The 13,294-nt window shown below is 40.0% G+C and overlaps 1 protein-coding gene across 2 annotated transcripts in view; it reads right to left on the reverse strand.

Annotated features, from left to right (window-relative positions):
* The window catches only part of LOC104596819 (Polynucleotide adenylyltransferase family protein), an 85,327-nt gene that overhangs the window by 3,801 nt on the left and 68,232 nt on the right, over positions 1–13,294 (reverse strand). For both annotated transcript variants that reach the window (XM_010258119.2, XM_088888633.1), the window contains exon 11: positions 119–181. In XM_010258119.2, the coding sequence (XP_010256421.2) occupies positions 119–181 (63 nt within the window). The remainder of the gene's footprint in view (positions 1–118; positions 182–13,294) is intronic.

A 13,294-nucleotide genomic window follows, 5' to 3' on the forward strand; every position in this document is an offset into this window, starting at 1 on the left:
AGCAATGAGAAATTATATTCAATATCATGGATAAATTTATAAATGATTAAGTAAAAACAGAGTTCTAACAAACATGAAAACATGGGGACAATGCAAGAAAATGAATGTCTGAACTGACCATCTCTGCATCACTGGCTTTAAGCTTGAGAGAATTCCGAAAGACATGGTTGACCAGGGGAATCTGTAAAGAAAGCAACTTAGACTTGAATTTGAACACATGTAAACAAAGTAATGAAAAGCGACAGCAGCATATAGCATGATGGCTGAAGATTATACATAACCATCAAACATGACAATTAAAATCAACAAATTACCCAGTAAAAGCCAGGACATATAAGGAGGTAAGAAAGGAAGCTCAGGTCGTATATGAGTTAATTGGACAGAAACAAAACTGAATTGGCAAAGAAAAATGTAACTAAAATCAGCCCATTAAGTTCTGGGAAAGTGAAAAAAATGTACTCCAAAAAAGAATGTAGAAATTAAAAATGCATTTATAAAACTCAATGAACAACCAAAACAATAGCAAGATGAACAATAATTTTGTGTGTGCATGGAATAATATGCACATCAATATGCTGCAAATTTGTAATCAATTGTTAATGCACCCAATCAGGTTGGCTAACTCGTTAGCCAGTTATCTTCATAGATTAGGTGTAGCAAGGAGATATTTTGCATTGTGTTTTTTATTTATTAATTTATTTTTGAACAGCTAAAGTATATGTATTGTATTAATATCTGATAGAAATAATTCTTCAATTGCACATGTACACTAAGGATCTGTACGCTGGGACAAACATTGTTCAACTACACACGAGGTCTTTCAATTACAAGACTAGTGTAGTATAATCAAAAGGAGCAAAGAAGATTCCATGAAATTCTAATTGATATGTAGCCATGTTTTTAGTGTGTCCCAAACCTTCCTAACAATCTCCTCAGTGCTACCAGCATATGCAACAAGGAATCATAGACCATAGAGTCTTCCTCTTTTAAGTCCATTTGTTTGCCAACCTTGAATAAGCTCTTTAAGGGTGTTGGGCATGCACTATTGTATTCTGAACAAATGGAGAAATTCATCCCAGCGTAGTCCTGCCAGAGGACACTGAAGAAAAATATGGTTTTCTGATTTCAAGAAGAATTCATCCCAGCGTAGTCCTGCCAGGGGACAGTGAAGAAAAATCGTCCTTGGGGAGCTTCATTTTATAATAACTGAGAAAGAAGGTGTTCATATAACAACTTAGATTTCCTCCATTCAAAACCAAAGTTCAATCTCCAAAAAACATAGTCAATAAAAATCCAATTAGCTTGGTCCTATGTCTCTTCTAAGGCCATACAACCATGACATTCTTATACCCATCTAGCATGGTTTGAATCAGTGGTGTTTGGTTCCTTCAATGCACCAGCCAAATAACCCAATTTACCACAACCTCTAAATTGCATCGGCACATATTGAGACCATAATAAATAAACGGTCCCATCTAGCTTTACTGTAGATATTAACCAAGGTTCTCTACACCCCCAGTACCACAACTTTAAAAGGCACCCACACATATTGAGGCCATCATAATTAATTAGTCCCATCCCAACCTTAATCTCTCCAATTGGGTCTATTCTCTACAAAAGAACCCTTTAAGGGCTCTTTTGTAATTCTTTATTTTTTCTTCCTTAGCCCTTCAAGGACTCCTTTGTAATTATACATAATTAATATACATTTTGACTCGTTTGGGCTGGGGGTTGATTCGTTCTGTTAGACACCCCTGAAACCTTTGGTGCTCCCACAAACTGGAAGATTGACATGGTATCAAAGTGGGTCGTGTCCACCAGCTGCTGATTCGATTAACTTGGATGATTAGAGGATTGTTTGAGGAGTATTTTTAATACTATCGAACTCTGGTTGAAGGTTATTGGAGCACTGTTTTAATCAGCCGAAGTTGATAGTTTTTTTTCTTTTTTTTTCTTGAAAAGACGCCCAGCAGGTCAGTTTTTTCTTGTTTTCTCTGAATTGGCTGATTCAATCAGCCTATAGTTGGTGTCACCCAGGTCTCCTTTAACTGGTTATTAATCCACTTTGAAGATTGGTTCGGTTTTGATAGGGTTTTGATCCCATCTTGTAGTCGACAGTCCTGAAACCTTCCATTTTGGGATTGACATCAATATAACCCTATTGTTCTGAGATTTCTACAGCATAATCTCAGTTTATTTGGTGAAGTATTACTTCAGTATTGCTCTTGAACTGTTACCAATTTATGTTGGGTAGTTAATCTCCGGTTCTTCCTTCTGTTAGCTTTCTTTTGAGCTCTGTTAACCTGTTTTGGACTGTGGTTGTGATTCAGAATATCTGAGAAGGATGATATCATTCCCGTAAAATTTGATGGAACTAACTACAACATGTGGAAGTTCCATTTTGATTTCTATGTTGAAGGAAAAGGCCTGGAGGGATATTTGAATGGGAAGGTTACTAAGCTAGATGAAAGTTGGATAATGGGAAAATAATTTCTTGGATAGTCAACTCAATTGTTTCTCATATTACAGTACCCATGAAAAGAATGTATACTTCGATGTATGCATACTTGAAGGTGTACCATCAACCCAACATGTCTAGACAGTATAAGATTTAATCTGAGATTTTTGCTAATTGCTAGGGAGATAAGAAGATTCACGAATATTATGCTGGTTTCATTGACTTGTGGGCAAAATATGAGCTTGCCCATATAGACCCTTCAGACCCTGTAGAATGTGTCGAGTATCTCCAGCAACACTTTGAGAAGAGAAAGGTGAATCAATTCCTTATGAGACTTAGACCTGAATATGAGATAATTAGGTCTAACATTGGAGTAGAGGAACTCTTCCATATTTGGATTCTGTTAAAATAATTTAGTTGTTGGTGTTAGGGTCTGTTTGACTAGTTAAAGTGTTTTTTTTATTTCGTTTTTTCACTTCTGTTATGTTTGTTATTGTAGTCAGGGGCACAAGGGTCTTTTCCCTTGTTATTTCTGCCGCCCTATATATATTATAATAAAGGCTGGCGCCGCCAGCACTGTTACATTGCAAATCCCTTCTCTTCTACTCTCTCTTCTCTCTTCTTCTTCTCTTCTCTTCTCTTCCTCTTATTTCTGGCCGGCCATACTATCAAGATGGTATCAGAGCAGGAATACTGACCTAAGAGAGCAGATCGAACAACCTTTACTGAGAGAACAGATCGAATAGACCTGCTGAACCTGGGCGGAACAGAGATCTGAATCTGGACTGAGGAAAACAGCTCTACAACTGGTACAGTTCTTCCGTTTTCTCTTCTTTACCCTTCTTGGTCGTGTACCAAGTGAAAACCAAATGAATCTGGTTTACCCTTCTTGGTCGTGTACCCTTCTTTACCCTTTTTTGGATCGTTGATCCTGTTCATGTGTTAAGACGACTGTAGGTCAAGGATGACCTGTCATCTCAATAATTTGACTTGATTACAAGTGATAAGGATCTCTCCTGCTGATTAATGGCTTTAGACATTCTGGAAGGCTGGTAGGTTGGGACTGTTAAAACCGTACAGGTCTGAAATCTGCCGAATATTACCTCTGTTTTGTCCTGAATTTGGTACTATTTGTGCTCAGCCTGTTTTTAAACCCAAGTGTGTGGGTGTGGACTGAGTGGAGCATTGTTTTGTGGAGTAAGGAGGGGTCCTAAGTCCAGTGTTTGGGACTGATTATCTGTTTTGACCATGTCGTCTGAGAATTCTGCTACTTCAGAGATTTCAGGGAGCCACAATGGAGTGAGTGGGGGAATGGATATGAGTTTTCCCATGGCTGTTATTCCCTTTGATGGTCTGAACTACCTTGAGTGGTCTAGGGGAATAAAACTCTACATCACTGCTAGGAGGAAAATAGGATACATCAATGGGAGAGTGAAGGAACCGAAGTATGGAAGTGCTGAATATGATAGGTGGAACCAAGAGAATAGTAATGGTGATGTCTTGGCTCTTGGTTTCCATGCTGCCACAAGTAAGGAAGACTTTTATGTGGGCTGAAACTGCTTGTGAGATATGGGAACAAGCAAAGTCCACCTATTTAGAGCAGAGACACTATGCCAAGATATATCAAATGCAAGCTGAATCCTCTACTTGCAAGCAGGGGGAGAGGAGTCTCTCGATGTACTATTCTGATTTGACATCGATATGGAAAGAACTTGATCACTATCAGAATATGAATTGGAAGTGTGATGAAGATGCAAAGGCATATAAGTCACTTGTACCTCAGCAACGAGTTTTTGCCTTCCTCTAGGGCTGAATCCTTCGTATCAGTCCATCAGGTTGCAGATCGTGGGTAGTAAAGACTTGCCATCAGTTCAGGAGGTGTATGCCTTGGTGCAGTCAGAAGAGAGTAGAAGAAGTGTGATGAATGGTGTAGAAGGGGGGTCGGTTGCCCTAGCTGTCCGGGGAAACTCAGACACAAATGTTGGAGGTGGTTTTAAAAAAGGTGACTCTCAGAAAAAAACAAATGATAAGAACAAATTTTGGTGCACTCACTGCCAGAAGACACGACACATGAGAGATACATGTTGGGATCTCCATGGAAAACCTAAATGGGCACAGGGTTTGGGTAAGAAGTCAACACCTGATCAGGGAAAGAAACCAGGCCAACAAAATCAAAAAAGGTATAACTCAGCTAATATGACGTCGACAAAGATTAGTCCTTTGGTAACTTAGGAGAGGCATCCCAGTTCTGATCCTAAGGAAGACATTATCAACTCCTTTTGTGAACATTTGGAATTGTATGGTAGGACTCTCCGCCAGATGGATTCTAGTCCTACTCCCTCTACCTCGTTTGCGTCTACATCAGGTAATGCTGCCACAGCCTTCCATGTGTCATCTCATACCAATGATTCTCCTTGGATTATTGACTCTGGAGCCTCAAACCACATGACCGGTAAGTCAAATTTGTTTTAGACATATAACCTTCTCTCTGGGAGAGATAAGGTAAGACTAACTGATGGTTCTTTTTCTACCATAGCTGGCCGAGGTACCATACCTCTCCCACTTGGTCTTACCCTTCCTAATGTACTGCATGTTCCGAAATTAACTATTAATTTGTTGTCCATTAGTAGTCTAACTCACTCCTTGAATTGCTCAGTCACTTTTTTTCAGTCTTCATGTGTGTTTCAGGATTTGGCCTCGGGGAAGACGATTGGTAGAGGAAGCATGGTAGATGGTCTCTACGTGTTGGAGAATAATGCTGGTCTTGTAGCTATAGAGTCCATGAGTTCGTCAAGTGAGAGTCAAGCCTATTTATGGCATAGTCGTCTGGGTCATCTTTCTTTTGAGTCATTAAAAGTTATGTTTCCAAAGTTGTTTGAGTCCTTGTCAGTGAGTCAGTTACAGTGTCAGACTTGTCAAATGAGTAAGCATTGTAGAAGTTCTTTACCTTTGCGAAATAAAAGATCTGAATTTCCATTTCATATTGTTTATTCTGATGTTTGGGACCCTGTTACTCTACCTACTGAGGCTGGCTATAAGTACTTCATTACCTTGATTGATGATTATTCTAGATACACTTGGGTTTATCCTATGCGTTAAGAAGTGCCAAAAATTGTGAAAGATTTTCAACGCATGGTGCTCACTCGGTTCCAAACGGAAATCCATATCTTCCAGTCGGACAATGCGAAGGAATATTTCCATAGTGATCTCACGGAGTTTTTTGCTTCGAGTGGCTCACTTCAGCGAAGCTCTTATGCCAGGACACCCCAACAAAATGGTGTCTGAATGGAAGAACCGCCACCTTCTCAAAGTAGCTCGTGGCTTATTAATTCATATGAATGTGCTAAAACGGTTTTGGATGGATGCAGTCATGTGTGCTACATATATCATCAATCGCATGCCCTCTCGGCTACTAGAGTATAAGGCCCCACATCAGCTTTTGTTCCCTACAGCCCCATTGTCCACCATCCCGATGCGTGTTTTTGGGTGTCGTTGCATTGTCCATAACCTGTCCCCTACTCGCGGTAAGCTTGATCCTCGGGCTATTCCTTGTGTTTTTCTTGGTTACCCTCTATATCAAAAGGGGTATCGCTGCTATGATCCCACCTCTTGCAAGTACTATGTCTCCATTGATGTATCCTTCTTTGAGAATCAACCTTTTTTCTCGGTTTCTCCTCAAGGGGAGAGTAGGGTTGAGGAGAAACAGGCGACTCAAACTCAACTACCTCCTTTACTCGATCCTCCTCCATTCCGAGTTTTTCATCGTCGCCATAAAAGCCAGCAGAGTTCAAGAGCCGTGGAACCTGACACTATGCAACCAACATCATCAGATTCACCCGAGGCAGATCCGTCTCATCAGTCAGGTACACTTGCTCCTGTTGATATGTCTGTTCCTCTATATGTTGATTCACCTGTCATCAATGATCTTAATATTCCTATTGCTAAGAGAAAAGGGTGTTAGGTCTTGTACCACTAATCATCCTATCTCTAATTTTGAGTCCTATGATCATGTTTCACCTTCATACCATGCCTTTCTCTCTTCTGTGGGCAGTGTCCCCGTTCCTAAGAATGTGGCAGAAGCTTTGTCTAAACCTGAACGGACAGATGCAATGCAGGAAGAAATTGATGCTTTACACAAAAATGGCACTTGGGAGTTGGTAGAGCTTCCTGAAGGGAAGGAACCAATGGGTGTTCACAATAAAACACAAGGCTGATGGAACTGTTGAAAGGTACAAGACTAGATTGGTAGCAAGAGGCTTTACACAAGTATATGGAGTGGACTATGCAGAGACTTTTGCTCTAGCAGCCAAGATGAACTCTATCAGGATTCTTCTTTCATTGGCAGCAAATCTTGACTGGGAACTTCACCAATTGGACATCAAAAATGCTTTCTTTAATGGTGACTTGGAAGAGGAAGTGTACATGACCCAACCACTAGGGTTCTGTGCCAAAGGCAGTAAACAAAAGGTGTGCAGGTTAAAAAAATCTTTATATGGGTTGAAACAATCACCTCGGGCTTGGTTTAGTAAGTTCCATTTAGTAGTTCAACAGATGGGGTTCAAACAATGCCAGTCAGATCATACTCTGTTTGTGAAAAGAGGTGAAAGTAAAATTGCAGCTCTTATTGTGTATGTGGATGACATAGTGATCACAGGAGATTGGGAGGCTGAAATACGGAGACTAAAAAAATTCTTAGCCACTCAATTTGAGGTGAAAGATCTAGGCCCCTTACGTTACTTCCTTGGAATTGAAGTTGCCCACTCTCACAAGGGCATCTTTATTTCCCAACGGAAATATGTACTAGCTCTTATTGTGTATGTGGATGACATAGTGATCACAGGAGATTGGGAGGCTGAAATACGGAGACTAAAAAAATTCTTAGCCACTCAATTTGAGGTGAAAGATCTAGGCCCCTTACGTTACTTCCTTGGAATTGAAGTTGCCCACTCTCACAAGGGCATCTTTATTTCCCAACGGAAATATGTACTAGATCTACTAGAAGATATAGGCAAGTTGGGGGCAAAACCAATTGATTCACCAATTGAATCTAATCATCATCTGGGAGACAGTCAGGGAGAGTTTTTGAAAGAGGTGAAGAAGTTCTAGAGACTCGTGGGGAGACTTTTGTATTTGTCTATGACTAGGCCTGATATTGCCTATGCAGTGGGTGTCCTTAGTCAATTCATGCACAACCCTAGGACAACTCACTTTGAAGCTGCAGAGAGGATCTTGAGATACCTCAAGAAGTTTCCCGGAGCTGGTTTGTTGTTCCAGAAACATGGTCACTTAAAGGTGGAAGTATATACTTATGCATATTGGGCAGGAGCAGTCAATGACCGAAAGTCTACCAGTGGGTATTGTGCCTTTGTAGGAGGAAACCTGGTCACATGGAGAAGTAAAAAAACAAAGTGTGGTGGCTAGATCTAGTGCTGAAGCAGAGTATAGAGCGATGGCTCATGGGGTTGCTGAAATCATGTGGATAAGAAATCTATTAGGTGAACTAGGTTTCGCAGTGAGCAATCCTATGTCGCTCTACTGTGACAATAAAGCTGCCATCAATATTGCTGCTAATCCAGTCCTGCATGATAGGACGAAACACATTGAAGTGGACAAGCATTTTATCAGAGAGAAACTTGAAAATGGAGAAGTGTGTACACCATATGTTAGCTTAGAAGAACAACTTGCAGATATCATCACCAAAGGTCTTCATCATGTGCGGCACAAAGATTTGTGTGACAAGTTGGGCATGATTGACATCTACACTCCAACTTGAGGGGGAGTGTTAAAATAATTTAGTTGTTGGTGCTAGGGTCTGTTTGACTAGTTAAAGTGTTTTTTTTTATTTCGTTTTTTCACTTTTGTTATGTCTGTTATTGTACTCAGGGGCACAAGGGTCTTTTCCCTTGTTATTTCTGCCGCCCTATATATATTATAATAAAGGCTGGTGCTACCGGCACTTTTACATTGCAAATCCCTTCTCTTCTGCTCTCTCTTCTCTCTTCTTCTTCTCTTCTCTTCTCTTCCTCTTATTTCTGGCCAGCCATACTGTCAAGAGATTCAATTATGGGCAAACTATTGAGGGAGGAGACTAGACTTTTAACTGTTGCAAGTATTGATGGGAAATTAATTGACTCGAGGCTAAATAGATTTTGTTGTTCAAAGAAACAAGAAATCTAGTGCTAAGGATGACTCCAAAATTCAATGTTATGAATGCAAAGGGTTTGGTCACATTACTTCCCATTGTAAGAAGAAGAATGCCTGCACTTATTGTAAGCATCATTGTCACATCATTTCAAACTTCCGGTTAGGCCATCTAATGGTGTCTAGAAGAACCAGCCACATGCACATCAAGTGAATGAGGGACAAACCACAAATATCTCCTTTTCTTCATCTATGGATAAAGAGAAAATTTGGAAACTGTTAAAATTTGCTATTTCCTTTGCATTTTGTTATTGGCCTGTCTGGTGAGTTTTCTAGTTATTGTTCTTCTCAATCTCATATTTGGGTCATTGATTCCGAAGCAACTAATCATATGAACAGGGGCTTACCTTGAACCCCCAGATAGTATTTCTAAAACCCATCATAGACATATCATTACTACCAATGGTGAAAAAGCTGAATATTGTTCTTCTCAATCTCATATTTGTATCATTGATTCTGGAGCAACTAATCATATGACATGGGCTTTACCCTGAACCCCCAGATAGTTTTTCTAAAACCCATCATAGACATATCATTACTACCAATGGTGAAAAGCTGAATATCATTGCTAGTAATAACCTGTCCCTTAAGCGGTCATCTATTGCCTCCTTTCCTCTTACCAAAAACTTTTTCGTTCCTAACCTTACTACTTAGTCTGATTTCTGTTGGCCAACTTGTTGATGAAGGATATACACTTACATTTTCTCATGATGCTTGTTTGGTTCAGGACCGATGGGAAGATGAAAGGGAAGGGGCGTAGGTTGAGCCGTTTATTTGCATAGGAGTTCGAGAATTCTCAAGCACCAACATCATCAACATACTTTAGTTCATCCACTTCTAGATCTTTTGTTGGGCAAAGAAATAAGGTTTGGGATTTATGGCATAAATGTTTAGGACATCCACATTTTGAAAAATTGAAATTTTTGTTTGACTCTGGTTCTATTAAAAATAAAATTCCATCTTTAAATACTTTTGATGCCTCATGTGTTTCTTGTTGTTTGAGTAAAAGCCTGCACTCTACCCTTTCCTCACACATTTGAGCATGCCAACTCACCATTTGGAATCATAAGATGTTTGGACCTAATCTGTTATTTCTCGATTTGGATATACTTTGTCTTGTTCATTGATGATGGCACCAAGTACACATGGATTTACTTTTTGAGACAAACCAGAAGTATATCTTACATTTCAGCATTTTCATGCTATGATATTGTTAGTATTCAGCCGAACTAAGAAGAGAGAAAGAAGAGAGAGAAGAAGAAGGAAGAAGAAGAATAGTGTTGAACTGAGAAGACAAAAAGTCTAACCCAGTCGACCATATATTTAAAATTGACAAACAAGTATACAAAGACAGAAATGCCCTTGTCTATGTAGGAGGCATATAACTAACACATTCCTTAGATGAAAAAGACTAAAATACTCCTATTTAATCAACTCTAACACTCCCCAACAAGCTGGAGAGTATATACAATATAATCCCAACTTGTTACATATATAGCCGACTCTTCCCGAACTCAACCCTTTTGTGAACAGATCTGCCCATTGATCACCTCTTCTCACATGCTTTGTCCTTATCACACCATTGATGACCTTTTCCCTTACAAAGTGGCAACCTACCTCTATATGTTTAGTTCTCTCGTGAAAAACTGGGTTGGATGAGATGTGAATTGCAGCCTGGTTGTCATAGTATAGTTTCATGGGTTTGCTTATTGAGAACCCAATTTCCTGCAATAGATTCTTCAACCACACTAGTTCACATGTAGTGTGTGCCATGGCCCTGTATTCTGCTTTTGCACTGCTCCTTGCTACCACAATCTGTTTCTTGCTCTTCCATGTCACAAGGTTTCCTCCAAGAAAGGTGCAATAACCTGTAGTGGATCTTCTGTTTGATACAGAGCCAGCCCAGTCTGTGTCGGTGTATTCAACTATTTCAAGATCACCTCCTGGCTTGTACAGTACCCACGACCTGGAGCCCCCTTCAAATACCGCACAATCCTAAGAACTGCATCCCAACGAGGTAGCTGAGGACTCTACATAAACTGACTTACCACACTGACAGCAAATGAGATATCAGGCCTAGTGACAGTTAGATAATTTAGTTTTCCCACTAGCCTTCTTATTCCTTCCAGGATTATCAAACAATTCACCTGTGTCACTTCCCAACTTCACAATCAGTTCCATGAGAATTTCAACTGGTTTAGCACCTAGTAACCTTGTTTCTTCCAACAGGTCAAGGACATATTTCCGTTGACAGGGTTTATGCCTTGCTTTGATCTAGCAACTTCTATACCCAGGAAATACTTCAACTTCCCAAGATCTTATGTCTAAAAGTGATCTTGTAGGAAAGTCTTCAATCTATCAATCCCAACTCTATCACTGTCAGTTATGACTATGCCATCCACATAAACTGCTAGCAAGATCTTCCTAGCCACAGAGTCATAGCTAAATACTGAGTGGTCAACCTGACATTGTCTCATTCCAAACTCCTTTAGCACTTCACTAAATTTGTTAAGCCAAGCACGGGGGGACTGTTTGAGCCCATAGATCGCCTTCTTGAGCTTACACACCTTACCATCCTCCCCATGAGCAACAAACCCTGGTGGTTGCTCCATGTACACTTCCTCTAGAAGATCACCATGGAGGAAGGCATTTTTAATATCAAGTTGAAATAGAGGCCAATCATGCACGACAACTAAGGAAATCAACACACGGACTGAGCCAATCTTTGCAACTGGAGAAAAGGTTTTGACATAGTCTACACCATAAAGTTGAGAGTACCCTTTTGATGAGTTCCCATGTATGATTTTGATGAAGAGCAGAGAGTTCCTCTTCCATAGCTTTTCGCCACCCTGGCGAGGTAAGAGCCTCCTGAACATCCTTAGGTATGGATACAGAGGACAACAAGGTAATAAACTTACGATGGGAAGCAGAAAGGTGAGATATAGAAACATAATTGGATATGGGGTGTAGAGTGCAACTATGTTTACCTTTCACAATGCAATAGGAAGGTCAAGATCAGAAGGAAATTCGGTTGTGGAAGGAGCTGGATCTGCTGCCAGAGTAGAAGGTGGTGGGGGTGCTAGTCTCTATCGATGAGTATACACTTGACGGATTGGTGGTCTTTCAGTACGCTCCTGCATTGGGAAAAGTGGAGACTCAGGCATAATGGGAACCACCAAAATGGAATCATCAACCGGAAGAGGAAGAGGAACCTCTATAGGTGAAGGAGAGATATCACAACCAAAGAAGTATGGCACCGATTAAAGCAATGTAACATCAGGACAAACAAATGATTTCCGAGTAATAGAATTGTAGCATTTATACCCTTTCTAGGTCCTAGAGTAGCCAAGGAAGATACACTTAATGGAGCAAGCATCCAACTTGTCTAAACCAAGCCAAGATTCTGAACAAAGCACACACATCCGAAGATCTTGAGAGTTAGGGGATATGGAGACAAAGTGGGAAATAAGATAGAGAATGGAGAACAACCATCAAGAACGAACGTGGGCATGCGATTAATGAGAAAATAAGTAGTAAGTACTGCATCACTCCGGAAACATTTAGGAGTATTCATATGACGAAGAAGAGACCAAGTTGTTTCAAGTAGATGTCGGTTCTTCCTCTCAGCCACCCCATTTTGCTGAGTGTGGGCACAAGATGTCTGATGAATAATACCATGCTGTTCCAAGTATTGCTGAAACGGAGAAAGAAAACACTCTCTGCATTGTCAGAACGAAGAATTTTAAGTGAAACACCAAATTGTGTACGTACTTCAACATGAAATTTTTGGAAAATGAAAAATAATTCACTTCTTTCTTTCATTAAATAAAGTCATGTCATTCTTGAATAGTCATCAACAAAGATAACAAAATATTTGTAACCATTGTACAACTTAATTCTAATTGGACCCCAAACATATGATTGAACTAAGTCATAAGTAGGGGTGTCAATTGGACCGGATTTGGTCCAATCCGATCCAATCCAATGTGAGTCCATTATAAATGTACGAGGTCCAATCCAATCCAATGAATGCTTTGGACCAATTTGGACCGGTCCAATTCAATGTATGGATCATCCAATCTATTCAAATTCATTTTGATTTAGATTGGTTTCAACCCAAACCCGGTTCGTTGACACATATTCTTATCTTATATCAATGGACCAAATATTGGCTTAATCCAACCTAATCCAATATAACTTTGTTACGAACGGACCAAGTCCAATCCAATCTAATAAATATTTTGGACCAGATTGGTCCAATCGAATGTCATATTAGTTCGTCCAATCTGTCCAAATTGATTTTGGACTGAACGGAGTCCAATCCAAAACCGGTCCATTGACACCCTTAGTCACAAGGACTTAACATATGACTATCAACTCTAGGACTGAAGGAAATCCAATGGTGTTTCCCATACTAATATGACTCACTGCAAAGAGGACAGACGACTCAATGACGGAACAAGAAGTTTGAAAGCTTTAAGAGATGGATGGCCGAGTCTATAATGTCACTGAAGAGGAGTCAAGGAGGTTTGAAGTGCAACTGTAGAGCCACCATTGTCAGGATAATACAATCCACTAGTTTCATGCCCTCCACCAATCTTCTTCCCCGTCGTTAGATCCTGAAAAACACAAGAG

The sequence above is a fragment of the Nelumbo nucifera genome, chromosome 5, assembly GCF_055504915.1.
Source record: "Nelumbo nucifera cultivar China Antique chromosome 5, China Antique-T2T, whole genome shotgun sequence".
Lineage (NCBI taxonomy): Eukaryota > Viridiplantae > Streptophyta > Magnoliopsida > Proteales > Nelumbonaceae > Nelumbo > Nelumbo nucifera.